General features: G+C 44.8%; 1 protein-coding gene across 2 annotated transcripts in view; it reads left to right on the top strand.

The window, feature by feature from the left end:
- Xdh (xanthine dehydrogenase) overlaps window positions 1–23,685 on the top strand; it is a 62,106-nt gene that overhangs the window by 7,901 nt on the left and 30,520 nt on the right. The window contains 11 exon segments of one of the 2 annotated variants that reach the window (NM_017154.2): window positions 1,866–1,962; window positions 3,122–3,227; window positions 7,074–7,200; window positions 8,238–8,299; window positions 15,908–15,976; window positions 16,283–16,369; window positions 17,501–17,642; window positions 18,889–18,981; window positions 19,450–19,601; window positions 20,510–20,603; window positions 21,986–22,095. In NM_017154.2, the coding sequence (NP_058850.2) occupies window positions 1,866–1,962; window positions 3,122–3,227; window positions 7,074–7,200; window positions 8,238–8,299; window positions 15,908–15,976; window positions 16,283–16,369; window positions 17,501–17,642; window positions 18,889–18,981; window positions 19,450–19,601; window positions 20,510–20,603; window positions 21,986–22,095 (1,139 nt within the window). 2 annotated transcript variants of the gene reach the window in all.

Consider the following 23,685-nt stretch of genomic DNA (forward strand, 5'->3'; position numbering starts at 1 on the left):
CATACCAGATAACTACATTTTATTCATAACAGTAACAGCAAAATTATAAAGTAGCAACAAAAATAATGGGGGTCGTCACAACACGAGGCACTGTATTAAAGGGTCACAGCATTAGGAAGGCTCAGAATCACTGTTGTAGAGTGTCCTGGGCGCTACTTTCCATCCATTGTGGAGAAGGCTTCTGTAGGACCCCATACCTTTTCCTCTGTCATGTTCTTAAAGTATTCTGGGACCCTGCATCTAAAACAACAGAAAATATAGGTGCTGACATTTAATGAACACTTGTCATGTACAGGCAAAGTTCAAACTAGTTTGTAAAGCTGATGTCACATAATCTTCACGGAAATACTGTGGAAGTATAACATTATCCCCTTCAGAGAGGAAGTGAGGCCAACACTGATTAAGTGACCTGCTTTCACTACATATATTCTGGGCAAGTTCTGGCAGACCCTGGACGGAAGCTACAGCCATGCACTTCTCATCCAGGCTGACAACATCTGTCTATGGTGTTGTCCTCTCCTACCCATAGGTGTGAGTGACCTACTTGCTCAGTACTCACAAAAGTGAGCCCAGAATCATGGCCTTAACTGTGGTTCACCCCCTCCTTTCAGACAGTGTAGAGGGTGACTTGGTATGGGCATATCTGAAAGCTCAGAATCTGGCCAGGGTGGCTCTTCTGTGGGTTCAGTGAGTAGGAAAAGGGAATGCTGTTATCAGCCCAACCCCACTAGGAGGTTGCTGAGATGAATTTCAGTGTTCTGAAAACAAAGCTCATTTTAGTTTTTGACTAAGTTCAGTTTTCGTTTCTGAAGCCTAAGAGCCACAGAAACACCTTATCTCAGTGGACAGGTTTAGTAGATCAAAGCTCAAATGAAATTTAAAACTGAAAGTTGCCACAGAGAGTATAAAGTCCTCTTCCTTATTGCAGCCTTAGTTAATTGGGCCATTAGTTAATCTGTGAGAGAAGGAGAATTGCTCCTAGCCTACGTGTTCTAGACAGATATTAAGGCTAGGGGATAAAGAGTAGACTGATAACCATCTCTGTCCATACACTTCTAGGTGTATCGGCTGCACATAGCTGTATATACATCGGCTAATGAGAACAAAGAAGCAAACAAAAAAATAACTTAAGTTCTTAGGACGCCTCTTTGGTGACAGGAGGAGGTGGACTGTGCACAGCTCTGGAGTCAGGAGACTTCTGGACTACAACACACAAAATGACACCCTGCAGCTTGCGTTACGGCTTAGTCCTCAGCTTGCTTTTTGCTTTGCATTTTAATCTGCAGAGAAATCGTAGCTCTCGCCTAAGCAAATTGCTATGAAAATCAAGAGCTTTAAATGTGAAATGCAATATCATTTATCTCTTGTTAATTTTGTCTTGAAAATGGAGGATGCAGCCGTCTGCTAATAATTCTCCGTGTCTCCTGTCCTCAGAAGAGAGATGGGGGCCTAGGGACTGACAGAAACTCAACAAAGAGGCCAGTATGGATCAAGAAAGGTGGCTACATGACTGCTGTGAGTTTATTTCGGGGTAAAAAGTCCAAGCCTTGGTCAGTCCTCAGAATGGCTTCACTGCTCACCTCAACACCCCCGTATGCTGTCTTTGAGATGTGAGGTTCTCTTACTCAGAGCTTGTGTCTGGACACTGTTGTGTGGGCACTGACTCATCTGCAGTGGAGCTGGTCTGCTCTTACACCGGTATGGTACAGAGCAGCCTCATGGATTGAGGAGGCCATAGGTCTGCTGTCTCCGGGGTCAAGGGCTTCAGCTGTGTGTGAGTTGGGCCTGTGAGACTCTGCCCAGCATTCCCAGCTGTTTGTTGAACCTTTTCTCTGGATCTGTGTCCTTAACAAGTGGTTGTTCAGTGGGGCTATGTGGGACCAAGCTTGGCTGTGGAGAAGGTGGCTGTGGGGCATGCACCGTGATGATCTCCAAGTATGACCGTCTTCAGAACAAGATTGTGTATCCTTTGCCTGGTGCTCCATGGGAGGGTAGGATGTGCAATCATCTTGTGAGTGAATGTGTGCGCATGCGTGTTTCTGAGAAGACTCCAATCATGAACAAAGAGTATAGAATCATGTCCTATAGGGTATCTTTCCTGACTGATGAATGGGGACCAAGCTCTGGACTACTGATAAAACGACCATTCTACTGAGGAGGCTAACATGGCATCCTGTAAAATCCTTCTCCAACACTCCATAGTATGTCCCTGAGTTTCTCCCCAGTTTCCTTTGCCATCAAGGGCCTCCTCAAGCTGAACACTATAAAGAACTCATGGCCCAGGCCTATTTATGTCTTGATCTTCCTATATACTATTTCCTGTCCTACATGGCTTCTCATCCAGGAATTTTCTACCTGGAAATACTGGGCCCAAACAGCACCTCCTCTAAGAAGTGCTACTTAATCCCTCAAGGTGGAATTAGGTCCTCCTTGTCTATTCAGACTTCTTAATGCCCTCTGTACAGCCCTCCTGAATCATTCACCCTCAGAGTTTTACATCGCATTTTCACACCCACTTCTAGTCTCCTGTGCTGACTACAAGCTTTTCCGGGGTAGGGACTCCATGTTTTTAGCCTTACTTCCTCAGCCTCCAACACAGAGCTGGCATATTGTTAAGAAACTGACGTTGTCTATTTTCATGAAAGAGTGGTAACTAAGGGAGGGATACGGGTAAGGGGCTAGAGTCTCATCTTTGCCTTTACCCCAGGGAAATGGAGGAATAGAGGGAATGAAAACAAAAATAATGCGTGTTTCTAATGCTGAGTACTGAGGAAGGGCCCTGCAGAGAGAGGAGTATGCTTCAAGGTTATAGTCTACTGGAAAGTGCCCTCTAGAGTTGGGCTAAGAGGTTGCTCAAAGCACCCCATTTTCCTTTGTTTGAGGCTGGTGTAATGGTGTAATGGACCCACCGAGACTCTAAGGAGGCTCAGTTTCAGCTGGGATAGAGCCTCCTTTGTTCCTGGCTCAGGGTCTTGGATGGAGAGGCAAGGGTAACAATAGTATACACAAACATAGCTCAGAGCAAAGAGACATGCAGAAAGTCCCCAAGTCCTATGAGGTAGTCCCTGCACTGCCCTGATGACCCCAGTGGCAATGAAACAACCTTAATCTGTGGTTCTAGTCATTTTTCTGTCAATGCCTGCTTGGCTCCCATCTGCTCCTTGCACCATGTTGCTGTGACCACCGTGGAAGGCATAGGAAACACCCAGAAGCTGCATCCTGTACAGGTGAGTGGGGTGGTGAATATGAAGCCAAGACATTTTACAGGGGAGCTTGGACTAAGGCTGCAGCTCTTCTCTGGGTTGTTGGGAGAAACTTCACAGCTTGAGAAAAGGAGGTTGTTCCAGGGCCCCTCTGAATCTCTTCTAGATGCTACAAGGTAGAGAGAGCAGGCACTCACACCCAAAGCTCCCCTATCACTACGGCCAGCATGATCTAATACTGCACGAGCCCTCCATGACCCCCCCCAACAACAACAGCAACAACGACGACTCAGCTGAATCTGTCCAGGGGCACCCTGGGAAGACAGGGAAGGGCATCTTGCCCTTGAGTATGCTTTGACAATGGACAATTCCTTGATTCCAGATTCCCATGACGCCTGATAATAAACCCATGTACTTCTTGTTTTATGGAGGATAACTGAGGCAAGAGTTCAGTTGTACCACTCACCCCCTGTCCCCACTCTCGGACAATACAAATGTTGAATTCGTTACTTTCCACATGGCTGGTGCAAGGTGACTGTCCGATGCTACTGGAGATAAGTAGGAAGGGCCAGCTACCCTTGCACCAGGCTCAAAACTGAAACAATGGAAAATGGGTTACTTTAATACTTACAATAATAAGGAAGAACTTACTTTAACTCATAGTTTGAGGGTACTCATAGGGAAATCATGGTGATAGGTCCTTGAGGCAGCTGGGCACATTAGGATGTTGGGAAGCAGAGAACAATGGAATGCTCATATCCGGCTAGCTCTTTCTTTTATTCAGTCTTAGATTCATCCATTTTTGTCACCTTGATGTAATTTCAATAAACCTCATGGCCTTGACCAGAGGTAAACTTAATCTAGATAATTCTTCATGGGATACACCCTGAGGTTTGTTTCCTAGCTGATTATACATCCCATAAAGTTATCAATCAATAATAATCACCACCAATATGGACTGTCAGACCTTTACTCTCTTGAGAACAAAGATAAGATAATAGCAAGAGGCTATGAATTCAGTTGACAAGATTGCTTTCCTAGCATGCATGGCACCATGGATTGGAACCCCAGTCCCATATAAACTTGTAATCCTTGCACTTGGAAGGAGTCAGGATTATCAGAAGTTCAAGGTTATCTACAACCTCAGCAACTCCAAGGACCAACCACACAGATCAGTAAATACCTCACTAGGATTTTCTCCTTTGTGGAACTGGACCTTGCCAATGGATTGAAGGCAGGAACCATGAGGAAGACAATATTGCAAATCTGGGGGTTTGAAGAGAGAGGATGGATGCTCTTTAGGCCAAGTTGAAACAGGTGAGGCAGAGAACAGTGGACCTCAGGATAACTGAGGCAAGAGTTCTTTGAAAAATTGCAATCAGAGATGGTTCCAGAGTTAAACCCAGGTCTTAGTCCTCTCTTGACCATTAGAAGAAAGATGTCTCTCAGGAGGGAACACTTTCTCAGTCTTCTTCCATGACACCAGGAGGCATTAGGGCCTCCAGATGATCAAACAGGTTCTGTTCCACAGAAGGAACATGTGATCCAGACTGTGGTGTCAGAGCAGGACGAGGGTGGTATTGCCTCATCTCTGTTTCTTAGGCAGGAAAAGAGGATGCCTCTAAACCTGCCCAACCATGGAGAAGTGTGAGCTTAGTTTGAGCCTGCTGTTTTCTCTGTAGCAAAATGAAGAATGAGTAGTTTAAACACAGGCTTTGCACCCGCCCTTCCAACAGCATGAATTCTTGCTCTTGGTGATGTTATTTTATCTCCATATAAGTAGCAGGGTCAATTCTACTCCTAGTGCATTTGATTTTCTTGTTTTATGGATTTCTCATGTTTCCTCCTCTCATTCCCATTGGTATCATATATTGACTCATTGACTTCCCACAGACTGCCACAGTATGCAGGTTCTGGCATCAGTCCTGCCCTTCTCCATTCTTATACTCTCGCAGCAGGTGCATTTAACACCCACTACCTGAAAACCGTACACACTCGTACTTTCAATTTTGACCTCTCCTCAGACGTTAGGCTCACTTCCAATTGCCTACTTGACACCACAGCACAAATGTCTAATCTCACCTGTAGGAAAAACCTATTTTGCCCATAACATCTTCCTCCTTGGGTATTGCTTTATTTGAGTTAGTGGCAAAGCAATCCGTTCTATTTTCCAAGATAAGAATCTTGGAGTAATCTTTGATCCTCTTACATACTATACACTATCCATCCAGAAGTGTGGTCCACTCTCCAACCTCAACCCTCTATGACACCTTCCCCAGATGTTTTATTTACTCTCACAACTTGGTCCTGACATTATCTCTCTTTGGCTGACTATACTATGGGTCCCAAAGACCCATTTCTGTTTTTACTTTTATAATGCAATTTCCATCCAGTGTCCCAGAGTGACTTTTTTTAAAGCAATGAATTACATCACTGCTGGCTGAAATCTCCTAAGCCTGGCTACCACACAGGGAAGGTTCTGTAGCCTGCCCTGGCTTGTGAGGAGCTGTTTTCCCACCTCAAATATTTAGCATCAGCAGGTTCCGCCCATATTCTCTCAGCCTGTCTGGCATGCCAAGCTCCTGCTGGATCAAGCCTTCTTGCTGACAGTTCTTTTTTTCTTGATCCAAACTGATATTGAAACCAGACTCGAGATCCTTTCAAGAGTGGTCTTTTCTGACCACTGGCTCAGTGGATGCCTGTCATTCTGGGTCATGTAATCTTATATAAATCTTCTGTGGCCACCACATGGAATTTTTCTTAATGTGTTTTTGTCAGTATTGCCCTATTACAGTATGGGCTTCATGTAATTTCTTCCCATCTCTCTTCTCTGTTTATATAACCTTTCTATGCCTACTGCCTACTAGCTTCTTGGTCCATGTTCACAAAATGAATGGGTAGACTACAGATACAGATGTTATAACATCCTGTCAGTTTTACTCAAGTACCAAGAGAGATTCCCAAGAGACAGAAAAAGAAGAAAGTCATGTGGATGAAGAAAGGGAACTTGTAGTATAAAACCTACCAGCTTTGGGTTGGAGTTCTGTGATATCCCACACATACAATAAACTCAACTTAACTCCTGTTCCAATTCTCATGTCCTCTCTGTGCTCTGAGGGTATCTTCACTTAACAATCCAGGAATGCAGTGGTGGGTTTGAATAGGGCACTTTAAGATACTTGAACCTGGGTAAATTCCTAAATTTCCCATTCTAGAACAGTCATTATTCTCTGAATGACTTGTCTACTAATGGCTAACATTAATGAATGCCTACAGAATACCAGGGACAACATCAGGAGCTTAAAGTTATCTGGTGTCTGAAATCCAAGCTCTTCAGGAGATAAGGGTAGAAGGAAATCAAGTTCAAGGCCTGCCAGCCCTACACAATGAGACACCATCATAGACAAACAGTAGAAAAAGGTCTACAGATGTTCAGTGATAGAGTCCCTGCCTAGCATGTTCAGGGACCTTGAATCAATATCTAATAAACAAACAAAAAGAAGGAAGGGAGGATAAAGAAGAGCAAAAGAAAAAAGGGTTTTATAGGAATTACCCTTTTAAATCCTTAGCTATAATTAGTGGTATGCTCCCTGTCTTGCAGATGAGGAATCTGTGCTACCTCTGATAGGCTTGGTGGCCTGATAGAGACCCTCACATCTTTCGGCTGGGAGGGCTGGGTTCCTGACAACATATATATATATATATATATATATATATATATATATATATATTGTGTTATCTGTCTTTCTTTTTTTTTTCTTTCTTTTTTTTTTTCTGGAGCTGGGGACCAAACCCAGGGCCTTGTGCTTCCTAGGCAAGCGCTCTACCACTGAGCTAAATCCCCAACCCGTGTTATCTGTCTTTCTGTAGGAGAGAATTGCCAGAAGCCATGGTTCCCAGTGTGGGTTCTGCACTCCTGGCATTGTCATGAGTATGTACACACTGCTCCGGAACCAGCCTGAGCCTACTGTTGAGGAGATCGAGAATGCCTTCCAAGGTGTGGACCTTTAGGCACAGCCCAGGGAGTGGGATGGCACATGGGTCCTGGACAGGTCAATGCAATGACAGTCAAGAGTGGGCTGGGAATGCCAGGTGTTGCTCTTCAGAAATCTCTGGCCACAAAAACATGGTGGCCAAGGTCTGTTGGGAAGGTAGTCTTCTCCTGGTTGACCAGGTTGGTCCCTGCTTCCTGGGATATCTAGATCCTACCCTTCATGAGACAACCTTGTCTCATGCTAGCAGAGAGGACCACTGACATTTGGGAAACTATCTAGAGCAGTGCTTCTCAGTTTTCTAAATGCTGAGACCCTTTGTACACTTCCTCATAATATGGCGACCCTCAACTATAAAATTACTTTCACTGCTACTTCATAACTGTAACTTTGTTACTGTTATGAATCATGATGTAAGTATTTTTGGAGATAGAGTGTTACCAAAGGGGTTGTGACCCACAAGTTGAGAGCTGCTGGTGGAGGATCTTATAAGATGGGGCTTCTTTCACTTGACTTCCATCAGAACAAGCTTCACCAGGGTGATGGATGCTCAGGAGGGAGAGAGACTAGATGCTGAGCCACGCTTGCTGGCTTCCTCATTCATCTCCTGTGACTGGATTATAGCTCTCTAGGGAATTAAATCCAGAAAGTTTCCCATCCAGTCAACACTTCAACTGATCACCTGTTCAATCTTCTTTTAAGTCTTATGTTATGTACTACTTGAAGTGTGAGAGATACAGGATAAAAGATGGGAGTCCCTTCCTCCAGAGACTCACACTCTGAAGAGAAAGCATTCTGGTAATATAGATTGAGAAGCTCACTGAGAAGGTGATCAGACACTCTGGAAAGGCTAGAGTGGGCTTGTTCTGGGCATTCTGGGAGGGCATCAGAATGGGTGTTTGGGTGACAGAAATATAAGCAAGAACAGGACCTTCTAAGCAGCAGACATAGAATGTCAAAGATCAAGTACATGCAGTAAGGTCATAAGCTCCTCATCACCTGGAGAGAGCAATGACATTATAATTTTTCCTTTGGCCTGCAGGAAACCTCTGTCGCTGTACAGGCTACAGACCCATCCTCCAGGGATTCCGGACCTTTGCCAAGGTAAGTGGGGCCCTGGAATGGGGACAGCCTACCCATGAAGCAGGAACCTGCAAAAAGTACAGTGGGAAGGATGCCAAAGACCTTAGGTCTACTGGGAAGAAGGATGAGGCGAGCCAGTGTCTTCCTACTAGGGATATGTGCTAAGGCAAACAGATGCTGCCTTCTTGTCTCTGCTGTGAAATTTCCTGCTGGGAAGGCCTGCAGCTCAGATTCTTTGGAAGATGTACACTACCCAAGTGTTATCTTCCCACAATACCTTGAGACTTGGCCACTTTCCTTGATGATTGGCAGGCTCTGCCTGCACAGGTGCCAAATGTGGCATTTAACAGCATCCCTGCCTGGATCAGCCTCACGCCCTTCCTCCTTCCCTTTCTTAGCTGCTGTCACAGTTGGCATTCTGCTGGCCACGTGAAGCTGATAATTAGCTCTCCCAACAATATGTGAACCAATTTGGAGTTCATAAACCTCTAGTCTGAAACCATAGCTCAATGTGTGATTATGGGTGGTGTAAACACAGACACATCCCCGCTCTGTAGTAAAGATAGAATGTTGGCCTCTCTGCTCTTGGCTTATCCACCTCAGCTTTTACCTGACTCCTCAGCTGGGTTAAGAGAATTCTGACTAACTTCAAACTTTCTCATCATGGTTTGATGGTGGGTCTGGGGTGGGGGGAGTTAGAAAGTGGAGTTCCTCACTAACCTTTAGGACAGGCACATCAGGAGAAAGGGTTGGGTTTATGTAACTCAGGAAGGTTAAATGAAGGTGGAGATCCAGCAATCTGATCATGAAGTAGGAGCTATGCACTTGGTAGAACTGATAGGAATGGTGGACTACGAGTCAAGGATCATAATAGCTACCATATAGTGTATATAAAAATTAAGTTGCTGCTGATGCTCTGAGTGAAGAATGGGAGGTCTATGCAGTGGGAATACATGCTGAAAATGACAAACAAAGCTTTCCCATGAAGCAACATGTCTTGACTCATGCCAGATGCGCCTACTGTTGAGTAAGGGGAATTCTTGTAATAGACCAAGGAGACCTGGAGGGAGAAAGTGCAAGTACAAATCAGTTCAGGAATGCATTGTGGCTGCTAGTCTGAGTTGTCTCAACTTGGTTGTTGATCACAAAAGAGAGAAGGGTATCCCTGGACTGATGGATACTACCGTGAATCAACAGTTGGGGCCCAAAAGAGCAAGCAGAATCTGAAAGCTTTTTCGTCTCTCTAAAGAAGATGATGCCTATCAATGCTTTGCTGGAAAGCCTTAAACAAAAAAGGCAAGCCCAGAACCTTGCTATCTCATGTGTCCTGCAACACAAATGTTGAAGTATTATGCTGAGGAAATAATGTTATAGTTAACAAAATGAGGAGGCCGTGGAATGTGCTAAATGTTTAGTCAAGAGAATGAAGGAAGCATACACACACACACACACACACACACACACACACAGACACCATACACACACACAGACACACACACACACACACACACAGACACCATACACACACAGACACACACACACACAGACACACACACATAGACACAGACACACACACACACACAGACACCATACACACACACAGACACACACACACAAACACACAGACACACACACAGACACACACACACAGACACACACACAGACACACACACACACACACACACACACACACACACACACACACCATACACACATGCACCAGGAACAGACTGCTGAGAGACGTCAGCTGTCCTAATTGAGAGCTTCTACTATGTCTGAGTTCAGTCAAAAATAAGACTTTGAGAGGAGCAAATACATGACCAGAGTTTGAAAAAAAATCAAGTACACAGGGCTTTTAGGGACAGTACCTAGTACAACTTAGACCTTCAACAAGTGTCACTTCAAGTGACAGTGCTGACACCTATCTTCTCTTATCTGACTTATGCTCTTCATGAACTGCCAAGGCTTCTCTGAGAAGCAAGGATTGTTCATCTTGTCTCTGTGCACCCTTCTTAGGATCCTGCTTAAAGTTGTACAATCTAACTAGCCCCAAGAGTGCTTCAAAAGAGACGAATGTCAGCAACTCTCCTCTCCTTCAGGTCGCATGGAGTTGGTGCATGACTTCACTGTGGAGTACTCTATTCCTCTCAACCTGGTTTTTCCTGGGTTGAGATGAGAGCTCTAAGCAACCTAAAAGCCTGGCACTGAGCAAGCATGTCAAAGTGCCTTCACATTCCTTGCCCAGAGCTCCCCGGGATTCTTATTTGGAGACTGTTTACTTTTGTTCCTGGCTGTATGAAGCTTGGGTTTCCCACCTTCCCATATGTAGCACATTGCTACTGAAGCATGAGCAGGGTCTGCTAGAGCTGGGCATATGGTTGACATCAGGAATGACTGTGTCGGTCTGGCTTAGAGGAAGTGAATGGATGAGACATTAGAACAAGCAGAAGTGAGATCTCCACTGTGGTATGTGAGGAGTGTAGATGTTTCAGTCCATGCAAGGCCAGACAATTGGAAGGTAACAGATCTCTGATTCTTTGTGGGGAGGGAAGTTAGAGGACCAGCTGCTGCTCCTCAGGTAGAAGATACACAAGGAAGTCCAGACAATCACAGGCACAAGAAGGAATATACTAAAGGGAACGGAAAATGTTATAATTATAGTACAATCTCAGAAAAATTATCACAAAAAGCAGAAACATATAAATGTTGTACCAGAGCCTCTCCTTCTCTGGTCATAACATATCATATCATACCATACCATATCATATCAAATCATATACCAAGAAGAAGATAAATTCTCAACCTCAGACTCCTCCAGCCACCTTGACTCATCTAAGGGAGGAATCGACTCCAGAACTGTCTTTGTGAAATTCACAGTGTAGGGGCAGACTCACATACTGGCAGAAGTAACTTTATTCAGTATAAAGTATTTGCTTTCCAGTAAAAAATAATCACAATACATTCACAAAGACACACACGGTTTGAAGAGACAGGGCCTACAGCAGGATTGCAGTTGATATGATAGAGGAGTTGTTAGAATGATTGAATCACGACTTCGTAAAAATAATATTAAATGTTTTAGCAGAAAAATAGACATGCAATAACAGACGGGCAGTGTAAACAGAGAGAAAGGAATTCCATAAAGGAATGGTAAAGAAACGCTAGCATCAAACCACAAAATGAAGAACGTCCTTGCAGGGCTTACGTGCAACCTCGATGTTCAGCAAAGCAGTTCTGAGATTGAGGATATGAAAATGCCGACTCCCAGAGCCAAGGAACAATGAGACGAAATGAGAAGGAGGTTATCAGTCAGAAGACCTAGAACTATAGAACCATAGGAGTGTAGCACGGGTGTAAGGGGGAGGCAGAAGGACAGGAAAGCAAGGGACAGGAGTTATAGTTCAACAAGGTGAATGAGAATCTCCCCAAATGGACCAGTGTCAAAAAGAACAAACCAAGAACCAAACTAAATGAAACAAAACCAACAGAACCCTGATCCTTACAACATGTACTAAAGTCAAGCTTCAGAAAATAAGAGTTAAAGAAACAGAGTCCTCCAAAGAATCCAGACCTATGCTGATCTGCACACAGCGAAGGACCATGTTCTCCTTATAAGGAACTGAGTGGACAAGAAAATAGAGGGATATACTGAAATCACCAAAGGAAAAAAATCCCTCCAAGATTTGTACACATCTGTACACATCTGCAATTCCAGTGCTTGGGAAGCAGAGGCAGGAGGATTTCTTTAAGCTTGAAGTCAGGCTGCATAGTGATTCTAGACCACTGAGTGGATCGGTAAAAGAACTGATGCTTTAAGAAGACACACAGTGTTTTCTTAGAAGCATGAGTGGGGGTTAATTAAGCAGGACAACTTTCCAAAGCTACACCACTGAGAAATAATCCCCTTTGCCAAGCAACCATTAGCTGCCTATAGCTCCTCATGGGAAAATGGGGCTTTGTGAATGTTGATGGGGCCTGTCTAGTGCGGGCCATGTCTAGGCAATCCTGCTGTGAGTTCATGGGTCCAAAAGCCACGGTGGTGCAAAGACACAGAGGTTCTTAATATGCATGCAAAGAAGAGCAGAGCGCTGTGAAAAGAAATTCTAAATAAAGTTTAAAATACTTTTAGCTGAATAAACTTGAAATTTACAGAACTGAAAAGACAGAGGATTTTAATGTTTTAAATAGATATTTTGTCACTATTCTATCAGAAATAGTCATGGCCTGCAGCTAGAAAAAAAGAGGGAAGGACACAGGTGAATTCAACAGAACCATCAATTAGCTGCATGCAACTGGAGTTTCTATATCACCACAGCTAGGAATGACAGAAAGGACCTTTTCCTCATGCTCACATGGAACCTTCACCATGATAGATCACATTCTGGACTATAAAAAATTAAAAATAATAGCAATCTGTTTGGGGACTAGACTGTGATTAAACTACAACCAACAACAGAAAGAGAGCTGGAAAATATAAAACCACGTTCTGTGAGCATAAGCGGCACACTTCCAAATAACACATGGGCAAAGAAGAAATCCCCAGGTAAATTTAAAAATACTTAAAGCTGAATGAAATTGAAAATATATTTTGTCAAGTGGCTTAGGGGGAAATGTGTATCAGATAGTGTAAATAGGAGAGGAAAAAAATTCTAAGAATCAATAATGGAGGCTTACATCTTAGGAAAATAAAAAAGAGCAAATTAAATCTAAAAGAAGCAGAAGGAACTGTATTTAGAGGAGAAATTGATGAAACCAAAACCAGGAATTCCGTAGAGGAAAATCAACAAAACAAAATCTAGTTCTTAAAAAAAAAATCAATGAAAGCAATAAGCTTTGAGTCAGGCTATCTGAGGGACAAATACAGATTACTCAGATCAAAGTGAAGGGAAGGCGATGACTATGGAATAATAAACATTAGGTGGATAATAATGGAGGCTTAGGAAAAAACCTCTAGACTAATTCCATCATGGCTGCTTCCTGGAAAGCAGGGCCATGTGTAACCTCTTACCTTAAGCACCTGGAATTCCAGAAAGGAATACTCCAGTCAGGTAGCGTATTACATACCATTTCCACGATGCCTTCAGCCTTCACGATCCTAGCAACACGACCTCAGCTTCAACAATCTCTCTTAGTCTTTGTTTCATAGCTTTTGGTTCTGCCTGTTGCTGAAGCAGTAGAAAATGGAGATGTAATGAGACGCTCTCATTATGAGCATTTATGCTTGATGGAGCAGTATGCATCAAAAAATAAACATATATATATATATATATATACACACATACATACATGCATACATACAGAAATAAAGACAGGCCGGATGTGGCTTTTAAGGTTATTCTAAATCAGACTTTACCTTAACTTAAAATCCTCTGTAAACATCGAGTCTGAATCTGAGGTTCAATCTCTATGTTCCCAATAAAGAGTAAATAAGACGGCCTCAGGAAAGGTTGTTCCCTGAAAAATGAAAACGAATCTCATTAAATGGGAAAAACGTTCTCTTCAGAACAAATAACTAATACTATATCACTTTCCTTGTCTGGAAAGTGGGCTGAGGTACTTCTGCACGTGTTACTTCACAGTTTCTCCAAGTACATGCCACAGAACTGGTCAGGCCCAGCTGCGTCCCTACTGACCTCTCTGTCTGCAGGATTTGTCCATTTCTTGTGAAGTGTTGCCACCTCCATTGAAAGTAATTGTCCCTGCACTTCTCTGTTTTATTTTGTTCAGTTTAATACACTTAAAAACTTATCTTGCAATATTTTCCTTTTGATGCCTTACTGTTGTCTACATACACATTGAGGCTTTTTAGTTTTGTTTTGGGGGTGGGGTTTTGAGACAGGATCTCTCTGTGTAGCCCTGGCTGTCCTGGTACTCACTCTATTGACAAGGCTGTTCTTGAACTCACAGAGCTCTGTTTGGCTTTGCCTCTGGATGCTGAGATTAAAGCATGCACCACCATGATCCTGATAAAGGGTTTTTATGCCTTCTTGATTGGGCTGTTGTACCTATGACCTCCCACTTGGCTTCTGACTTGTATCATTCTCCTGCCTCTGCTCCCTAATCACTGAGGTCGCATGTGCGATTCACTGTGATCTTTATTTTTGTTTGCTTGTTTAACTTTTAAATATGAGTCTAAAAAGCTTTCAGAATTCTCAGTTGGTAGAATTTCTCTCTCTTGGTGCTTTGGGTATTTTAGTCAGTATCTTCTTGCTTACCTCATAAAACAGAGAGCATGGGAGGGTGTGGACAGAAAAGTCAGCCTCAGGAGACTCTGGGTGACTCATTCTACATCACAGTAATTTAAGGCCTAAATATACCAATGAATTAGCAAGGAAAAGTTTCCAAATAGTAAAATGTTGCAACACATTGTCTGGAAAAAGTTGCTTATGTAATATGTGTTCTTCCTCAAGAAGGACAGGTGACCAAGGCGATGCTTTACTGTATGAAAATCCTTCTCCCTTCCAGAAAGTCTGAGAATGCAACCTCATTACCCCTTCTCCAAGAAGAAAGCTGGAAAGAGATTTTAAGGGCTCACTCTTCCTGTCTAAGCATAGAGAAGGGCATTATGGGAGAGGGTGTGTGTGTCTGGAATACACAGAACGAGTCTGGTATGCAGGAACACAGCTGAGGTGCCAGAGGGCTCTGCACACAGAGCTCCACGGGGTATGAACTGGCAAGGGTTTCTCTTGCTCATAGTTCTCAAAGGCCTCGCCTTTTATCTCCAAGGCCTTCTAAGAGCGTTTTCATGCAAAGGTCTCTACCTCTTTGGAGAAAGGGCCAGCATGAAAATTGTCTCTTCTGACTCACACACAGAAGGTAGTCTGGCTCCAGCTTACTCCATCAGGACCCAGTACCCTAGGAAACTGAGTCCCCCACATTTATTTCTTAGCATTAACTTCATGATTTTGGAGTGTCTCTTGCCTTCTTGAGGAGGTGAACACCCATTTACCCACCATGTGCTGCTTCAGTTGAGGGAGGCAGCAATCTTTCTGTACTTGATCACAGACCTCCTGAGAGGTCTGAGCGAGCACTTCCCCATAAGTGACGGGGTGACCCATGCTCTTTCTCAGGAGCACAGTCACAGTGAGGAGTGGAGTGTTTAGCTTCCTGTGGGAAATGCATAGTAAGCACTAGAGGCCATTGGGTACACTGACTGGCTGCATCTTTGAGATAGGCACTGAGGCAGGACATTCATGACAAAGACCCCAGCTACAAGAGTATCCTAGCCAAGTTCCATAAATCTCAGCTGGTCTAAAAGTAGCACCTCTTGTGAGAGTGGTAAGAGAGTCTTGTGAGAAGTGGCAAGAATGTTTCTCTTAGGGGCTTCTTAAGGAAACAGGCAGAGAAGGAAAGCAGGTATAAATATACATTGTGATAGAGTACAGCCTAACTTTTGTGGAGATATTTTCTTGCAAGTCAAATTTCCCTGTTGCCTCAAAGACTTCCTTAATCCACGTTAGTGAAGCAAGCACACAGCTGGGACCTGGCTCTCTGGGTGGAGACAGCACTCCTCCCATTGACGCAGGCTTGGATTAGCAGATCTGGGCTTCAGTAGATAAGAGTACTGGACATTCCTTAGGTTCTGTGGAACTGGAAATGTTCTTATGTGGATGTGTGTCATCTTCTCAGGATGGTGGGTGCTGTGGAGGGAGTGGAAACAACCCAAACTGCTGTATGAACCAGACGAAAGACCAAACGGTAATGGGTGTTTCTGGAAGCCTAGTGGGGGCAGCCTCAGACCTGGGATGGATGGGTGGGGCTTACAAGGCTCTTTCCCTGGAAAGTGGTGCTGGAAAAAGGATCAGTGAGATGTGGCGATGCTCAGGTGATGAAGGTGCTCAGATGATGAAGATGCTCATTACCTCTGGCTTCTCTGGCACAGAAGATTTGTTTCTTCTCCCAGGACCAGCCACCCCCCTACCTGGGAAAGAGCTCACCTGAAGGAAGAGATGGGTCTGTCAACCCGAGCATCCGATACTTAACTGTGGTTCCCTTTCCTTGCAGGTTTCTCTCTCACCTTCTTTATTCAACCCAGAGGATTTCAAACCTTTAGATCCCACGCAAGAGCCCATCTTCCCCCCAGAGTTGCTGGTAGGTGATAGTGGGGAGAAGTCTAGCCAAATATCTGTTCCACGAGCCCCCGAGTTCTATTTTGTGTACATGGCTGCTGTGAACTTTGTACATTTTCATCTTAGATTTTGGTCTTACATTTAAACTTAGTTCTCCTTCCTTTTCCTGACATTCCTTGGAGGCAAGGCCCTCCTATCCAGTAGTATCCCTTGCTCCTCCTTACCTGTGTCATACATACAGTAACATGATTCCATGTCCACGTTCTTCATGGACTTTAACCCCCACAGGAATAGAGATTGCTCTAATGGTGATACACTATTGTATTCCACTGTGTATCAATTTGGACCTCCTGGCTATCTCTATGTGGAAGCCCATCAACCCACGAATTTCCCTCTCTCCAGGTAGCTTACTTCTTTAAAGGAATCATAAAACAGAGCTGCTGCGTTGAAAGGACAGGAACATGGCTTGAGGTTCTGTCTTAGAGACACAGCCTCATGCCTACTTAATTATGTTCATTTATATTTATTGCAAGGAAAGATTCAAACCTCTTCTCCGGGATTCATACTTCTTGGGGATATAAGCTCCTGAACCCTGCCTCAAAAGTTCAACAGGTCGGAGGGTAGATTATCAGTGTCACTGGCATGACTGTGAACCCTTGAAGACACCATCAGTTTGATACCTGGGATTCTTTTACCATCCAGTATTATCCACCCTCCTGCAGCCCTCCTCTGCATGATCTTTGCTCTTTGGATGTTTGTCCTCCTGACCTCTGACGTTTCCCATTCCTTGTCCTCTGTGCCTCCTGGAGACTGTGGAACAGTGTCAAGAACCTGAGATGTCTGGTTTGGGTTCCTCCTAGCAGGTGACTTTTAGCAGGTTCCATAATCTCCTTGGTCTTCAGCCTTAACAGGGATGCTCAGAGTGTGTATCTTGTCGAGCTCCTCTCAAGAGTGCTGTGATGTACTAAACAGGGCCAGCAGAGCACCTTAGTGCATGTAACTACTCCTTCACTTTGTCTCTTGGCCTGCGAGCTCTGAGTTCAGTATTAGACAAGCCTGTAAACAGGTTGACCCCGTTGCAGATTTAATAGTGATTCCTTGTGGGGAATGGTGGTAGGAAGGAGACATAGAGTAAGCGAACTATACTTCTCAGAGGCTGAAAGACACTCCCCAGAAGAAGCTGCGTTTTGAAGGGGAACGTGTGACCTGGATCCAGGCTTCAACTATGGAGGAGCTGCTTGACCTGAAAGCTCAGCACCCTGATGCCAAGCTGGTGGTGGGAAACACAGAGATAGGTAAGACTACATGGAGACCTTTGGGTACTGCCGGGCTCTTTCCATCCCTGCTCTCTCTCCCTGAGCTTCCCCCTGCTCACTACTCATTCCTTTATTGGGTATTTAGGTATTCAGGGAACACGCTGAGAAGCTCAGTGCACATGGGCGACCAAGACATTGGCTTGGAAGTCAGTGAGGCCTGGTTCAATCCCTGCCTGAGCATCCTAAGAGAGGTTCCTGGTCTTCCGTTACTGTGTATGGAGTGAAATAGCTTTTCACAGGGCTGCTTGGATAAGAGGTGTTATCCTCATACTTGCTGATTTTCTCCATGAACATCCACAGAGTACCAGCCGAGACCCTCCCCATCTCTGGGAAGAGTTATGGACACAAAGATCTAAGAGAAAAAGTTCCTTCCCTCACAGCTCTCCTGGTCTAAGAGGGATGGGGTCTTAAAGGGATGCTAAATGCAAAAAAGATGAAGCCCTGTAAGGATTCCTCACCTTGAGGAGCCCAGACAGTGATACTGGAGGTTGAAAGAGAGATTTGACGTTTTATATCTCATTGTCTTCTCTTGCTTGAATTTAAGGCTTTGGTGTTTTTGTTATTTTACCCTCCCCCTAACTATGGGTCCAAAACTGAAATGTGCTTTCTCCTAGCTGTGGATTTGAGCAAAATATGTGTGGCTAGTGAGATAGTTTGGTGGGGAAAAGATGTTAGCTACGTCAGCCTGATGGCCTGAGTTCTATCCCCAGGACCCACGGCGGAAGGAGAGAACAAACTTCTGAAAGTTGCCCTCTGATACTACATGTACAACATGCACACGTGACATGCACACGCTTACACTGCACACGTGCACACATACACATAAATGATTTTATTTTTAAAGGTGGACATTCCCACACCTCAGTTTCACATCTATAAGCAGAAATCTACAGTCCCCTCCCAGGGCTATTAGGAATATCAAGTAAGTTAGAGCACAGTGTTTGGAAGAATTTTGGACATTCCTTAATATCTTGTGATTTCTAATGTCACTACACAATACTCACGCATTGCAGTGACTCTGAATTCTTTTTTTCTTTTTACTTGTTTTTGATAGAGAAAGACAGAGATTTTGACTGGCCTAGTTCCTCCTCACCTGTTCTGTTTCCTAATCCAGAGCTCCCTCCTGGTGCTCAGTGAGATGCTAAACAAAGCCATTAGTCCCATGCACGATGCGGGGGGTGGGGGGACCACTAAGTTCTCTAACCCAAGTTTCTTATCCCCAAAGGCATTGAAATGAAATTTAAGAATATGCTATTTCCTCTGATCGTCTGCCCAGCCTGGATCCCTGAACTGAATTCAGTGGTGCATGGGCCTGAGGGTAAGGCTGCCATCTGCGTCCCCTGGAGCCCTCCTGGTACAGGGCAGGGGTGGTTTGAATAAGAGCAGTCTTCATCACCTTCCTTCCACTGAGCATGCGTGGTCATCTCTTGTAGGAGGGTGTAAGAATCTTGGTGTTGGTTGGTCCTGATGAGACATTTAATCATGTGAGGATGGGGCTAGAGAGATGGCTGTGAGAGTGTTTGTGTGCCCCTCCCCCTTTTAAGCCAGAACTTCACTTCCAGAGTGGTGTTTGTTGGGTTGAGAATCACTGATTATAGGAAAGTGTGTTGATTATGGAATCCAGAGGTATAGGCATCGTCCCGGCTCGTGCAGCATTAATTAAGTAGCTTCTCTGGGCCCTATAAAGAGGAGTCTTGCTTCAGCCTGGCTCCGTTTTGCAGGAGCAAGCAACCTATGAAAGGTCTTTCCAGCTAGGAGTGACTTTGTTTCCTGCATGCATCCCCAGGAATCTCCTTCGGAGCTTCTTGCCCCCTTAGCTTGGTGGAAAGTGTCCTGGCGGAGGAGATTGCTAAACTTCCAGAGCAAAAGACAGAGGTGTTCAGAGGCGTGATGGAGCAGCTGCGCTGGTTTGCCGGCAAGCAGGTCAAGTCCGTGGCGGTGAGTCCTTGGGTCAGCGGTGGAGAGGAGGGATGAACACCCACGTTTGAGATTAGCCCCTGGGAACTTCTCATGAAGACGGCCCATGCACAGCTGAGAAACACTCAGACTCCTCCCTCGAGGTTGGAGAGACAGTGTCCTATCTCCCTCTTCCTCAAGTTAGCCCAGGTTCTTAGGATGTGATATCTTATGAGAGATATCTTAGAGAGAAGCCAGACCTGGGAGGGGATGGACCCCCCTCAGAGTTTAGGGGAGAGCCAGAAGTACAGAGCCCCCTTCCAGAGGAGGGAAGGGTCCACTTGTTGGCCATTCTGTCAGCCTTCAGACCAATGCTGCTTCTAGTTTCAGACTGAGAAGCACACAGAGAGCGACACACACCTTGTTCCCAGTTCCCCTAATTGTGCTTCTGAGAAGGTGTTTTGTTCTGAGCTCGAACCACCTTTCCTCTTCCGTTCTGTGGTCGATCTGATTCTTGTCAAATTGCCAGGAAGTTCAGATCCAAAAAGAGCCAGCTATTCATCTAAACGTTGTCCTGTTTCCTTGATCTTTATCTTGAATTTCATTTTATTGACCCCTTACATCCCTTGTGATAACTCACCTCAATCCTTTCTGAAAAAAAATATGTTGGGGAAGGGGAAATGATTCGCAAGAGCTACCTTCAGTTTACTGAGGTGTCTGGGCTTTTCAGAGCTAAGAACCCATCCCAAGTGTTTTGATTTTAGGTTTGTGTTTCCTTGGATGGCTATGACTCCCTGGGCTGCTGGGGGAGTCAGGTCCTTGGGGGTGCCTACCAGCACAGCTCTTACCTCCTGCCCTGCAGGAGGGGTCTGAGCAGCTCACTCACTCACTCACTCACTCACTCACTCACTCACTCACTCACTCACTCACTCTCTGCTTGCCCTCACCAGTCCATCGGAGGGAACATCATCACTGCCAGCCCCATCTCTGACCTCAACCCTGTGTTCATGGCCAGTGGAGCCAAGCTGACTCTGGTGTCTAGAGGTGAGCTGCCTGAGACGGGGATCCAGAAAGAGTGACTTGGGGGGAGGAAAGTCTTACTGCATGGGCCCTTTTCTAGAGAACGAAGCCCCAAATTCAGTGATCTCCAATGATTTAAGGTTTTTATTCACAGAAGTTGCAGAGAGATCAACCCAGGTTGCGGGGCTGAGAGAGTTAGGCATTGTCTCGCTTTTTGTTTCTTCTTTCGTAAATTCAATTTTTTAAAATTAGCATACAAAATAGCAGGTCTCCTTAACATTTTCACACACTCTAGTTTGGTTGGGCCTCCCCTCTGTCTTCCTGTCCCCTATTCTGTCCTCACTGTACCCCTTTATCCCCAATATTTCCCCTCTTTATATAACTTAAACTTTACAGTTATCTTCCCTTAAAAGCCTTTTGACCCCCATCATGGGTCCCTTCCTAGTTTCCTGGCTTCTATCCATGGTCACCCATTCAAAGTACATATAGAAAATATTAGAAGCTAGGAGCTTCAGATGAGAGAGAAGTTGTAGTATTTGTCCTTCTGAGTCTGGTTTACCTCACTCGGTAGGATATTTTCCAATCCTATCCATTTTCTTGAACATTTTATAATTTCACTTTTCCTTCTGGCCAATTAGAATTGCATTTTCTCTGTGGGTCACAGTTTTGTTAACTGCTCATCTATTGATACATACCTAGGCTGATTCCTTTTCCTTGCTGTTGTGAATAGAGCAGCATTAAACATGGGCATCTAGGGACATAGATTCCTTTGGGGTTTTGTCCAGAAGGGATAGTATCCAGATATGGTAGCTTTATTCTTTTGAAACCTCCATATTGATTTCTATAGTCTTAGTAGGGGATTTCCAGTTGGACTGGCCATCTGAGAGTGTGCCAGGGCCCTGAGAGAAATGTTGTCTTCCAGAGAAACTTGCTAGAGAGTCACTACCCAAGATTTCTTATTACATATGCCACGCTACCCAAATTGTAAGAACACTTCTGAAATCTGAGTTCCCAGATGCCAGCTCATTAAGGACAATCCTCGTCAGCTCTTCTGGCAGAAGACGATGATGAGAACAGTGATACAAATCTCTCTTGCCTTTACTCTGACTTCACAACTCAGTGGCTTTGCATGACCTTGGCTATGGCGGGTCTATTTATACCATAGAATGACAGTCTACAGACCTGAGCTTTCTTCCTTCCAAATAGATGATTGTTAGACACTGACCAGCACACACTGTTTAAAGACCTCAGAAGGAGACTTGGTTCTCATTCTGCCACCTGCTTCCATTGACTGTGGTATCAGAGAGCATGAAGGGGAACTTGTCCCACTGATGGACTGTCCCATGCTCGTAGTGTACCCCCCAGTCTCATCTGCGTGTGGCTGTCATCATCTTGTCTGCCCATAGGTACCAGGAGAACTGTTCGGATGGATCATACCTTCTTCCCTGGCTACAGAAAGACTCTGCTCAGACCAGAGGAGATATTGCTGTCCATCGAGATCCCCTATAGCAAGGAGGTAAGACAGCGGAGTTTGCTTTAGGCTCTGTCCAAACTATACCAGTGTCATACTCCAGATAAGGAGCACAAAGACAGTCTCGGAACCTTATCAATATCCTTCAACTTTAACATGCGTGGGTCCTTCTTCACTGACTTTGCTTTTGAATCCTGCCGTTCCTGGACAAGAACTTGCAGGGCATGGGCTGTGGAACTCAACAGTCAGGCATGGGATCCAGAGTGACTTGTCTCATCTTTCTTTTTCTTTCTTTCTTTCTTTTTTTTTTCCGGAGTTGAGGACCGAACCCAGGGCCTTGCACTTTCTAGGCAAGCGCTCTACCACTGAGCCAAATCCCCAACCCCTTGTCTCACCTTTCTGAGGCCCCACGTCCTCTCTGTAAAACCTACATCGGCACAGTACAACCTTCCATACAGACTACAGGGAAGGCTGAAGGACAGAGCTTATGCGGTTCCTGGTAGATGTATGAAGCCAATAGAGGTAATCAACCAGCAGTTCAGCACAGTTCCAAGAACATCTCCGATTGTTAGCTATTCCTGACCTGTGCCAGTGATATTATCTTCCCAAGGTGACATGTATAGGTCCTGCATGCAGAGTGAAAAGGCTACTGTGAGTAAAACAGCTAACTCACACCGACCTTGGATGTGCTCTAGCTGGCACTGCTGGACCTGGGCTCTATGAGCATCTTTTCTGAATCGTTTGCGCAGATGTGGCGCCTTGGGTGGCTTGGCTCAGTGTAGTTCTCCCCTCGGCAGCCACCAACTGAGAATATAGCCACATATCACGAAAATGTTCTGGGAGAGGCGGACAAGGCAGCTGCCAGGGTAACTACGGGTTACAGGGAGCGCATAGCCGATGTGTGCGCCTATGGATTTTGACCTCCTTAATGAGAATGCTAATTCAATCTGAGCAATTATGCCCCTGAGGCGGCCTCCTAATGATTTTCCAGATTGTGTTTATAGACTGTTTTGAGCAACGAGTCTCGGAATTTTGAATTTCACGAATCACTAATTCTTTTTTTTTTAATTGAGTGGGGAAAGGGGGTAGAGTCGGGCTTCACATGGCCCGGCTTTTATTTCTCGGGTGTGGTTTTTAACAAAAGCTATCATTTGATAAAAGGAAGGAGACTTTATGCTGTGAGCTAGACAGTTTTATCAAGAAAGGACACCATTACCCTGACAACCGGTGACACACATGGTACACTGTGTGCTTTAGAACAGTTCAAGCTCTGAGCAAGATGCTCCAGGTCATGTCAGCACCAAGAATCACGCCTGGGGGAGTCTGTGTGGCTCCTTCAGAGCAAAGGGCCTTTAGCATTAATTGAAATATGCAGGGCCAGGTTGGTCGCAAACCGGAAAACAGCACAATGCAGAGGGAGGATGTCGCATGGTTCTTTTCTGGAAAGTGACTCTTACTATCGCCCTCTTCATAGAGACAGACCTGGTTCAGCCCAGGAGAGAAGCGCGTTTCTAACAAAAAGCAGCACTTGTTTCACAGAGGGACGCAGGTTTACAGGAAGCAGGATGTCTCAATCTGCAGTGTACTGGTGGGAGGGAAGGCATACCCCATCTGGGGAGCCGCAGGCAAGGGTGT

Source organism: Rattus norvegicus, chromosome 6 (genome assembly GCF_021556685.1).
Source record: "Rattus norvegicus strain SHRSP/BbbUtx chromosome 6, alternate assembly SHRSP_T2T, whole genome shotgun sequence".
NCBI classification, from domain to species: domain Eukaryota; kingdom Metazoa; phylum Chordata; class Mammalia; order Rodentia; family Muridae; genus Rattus; species Rattus norvegicus.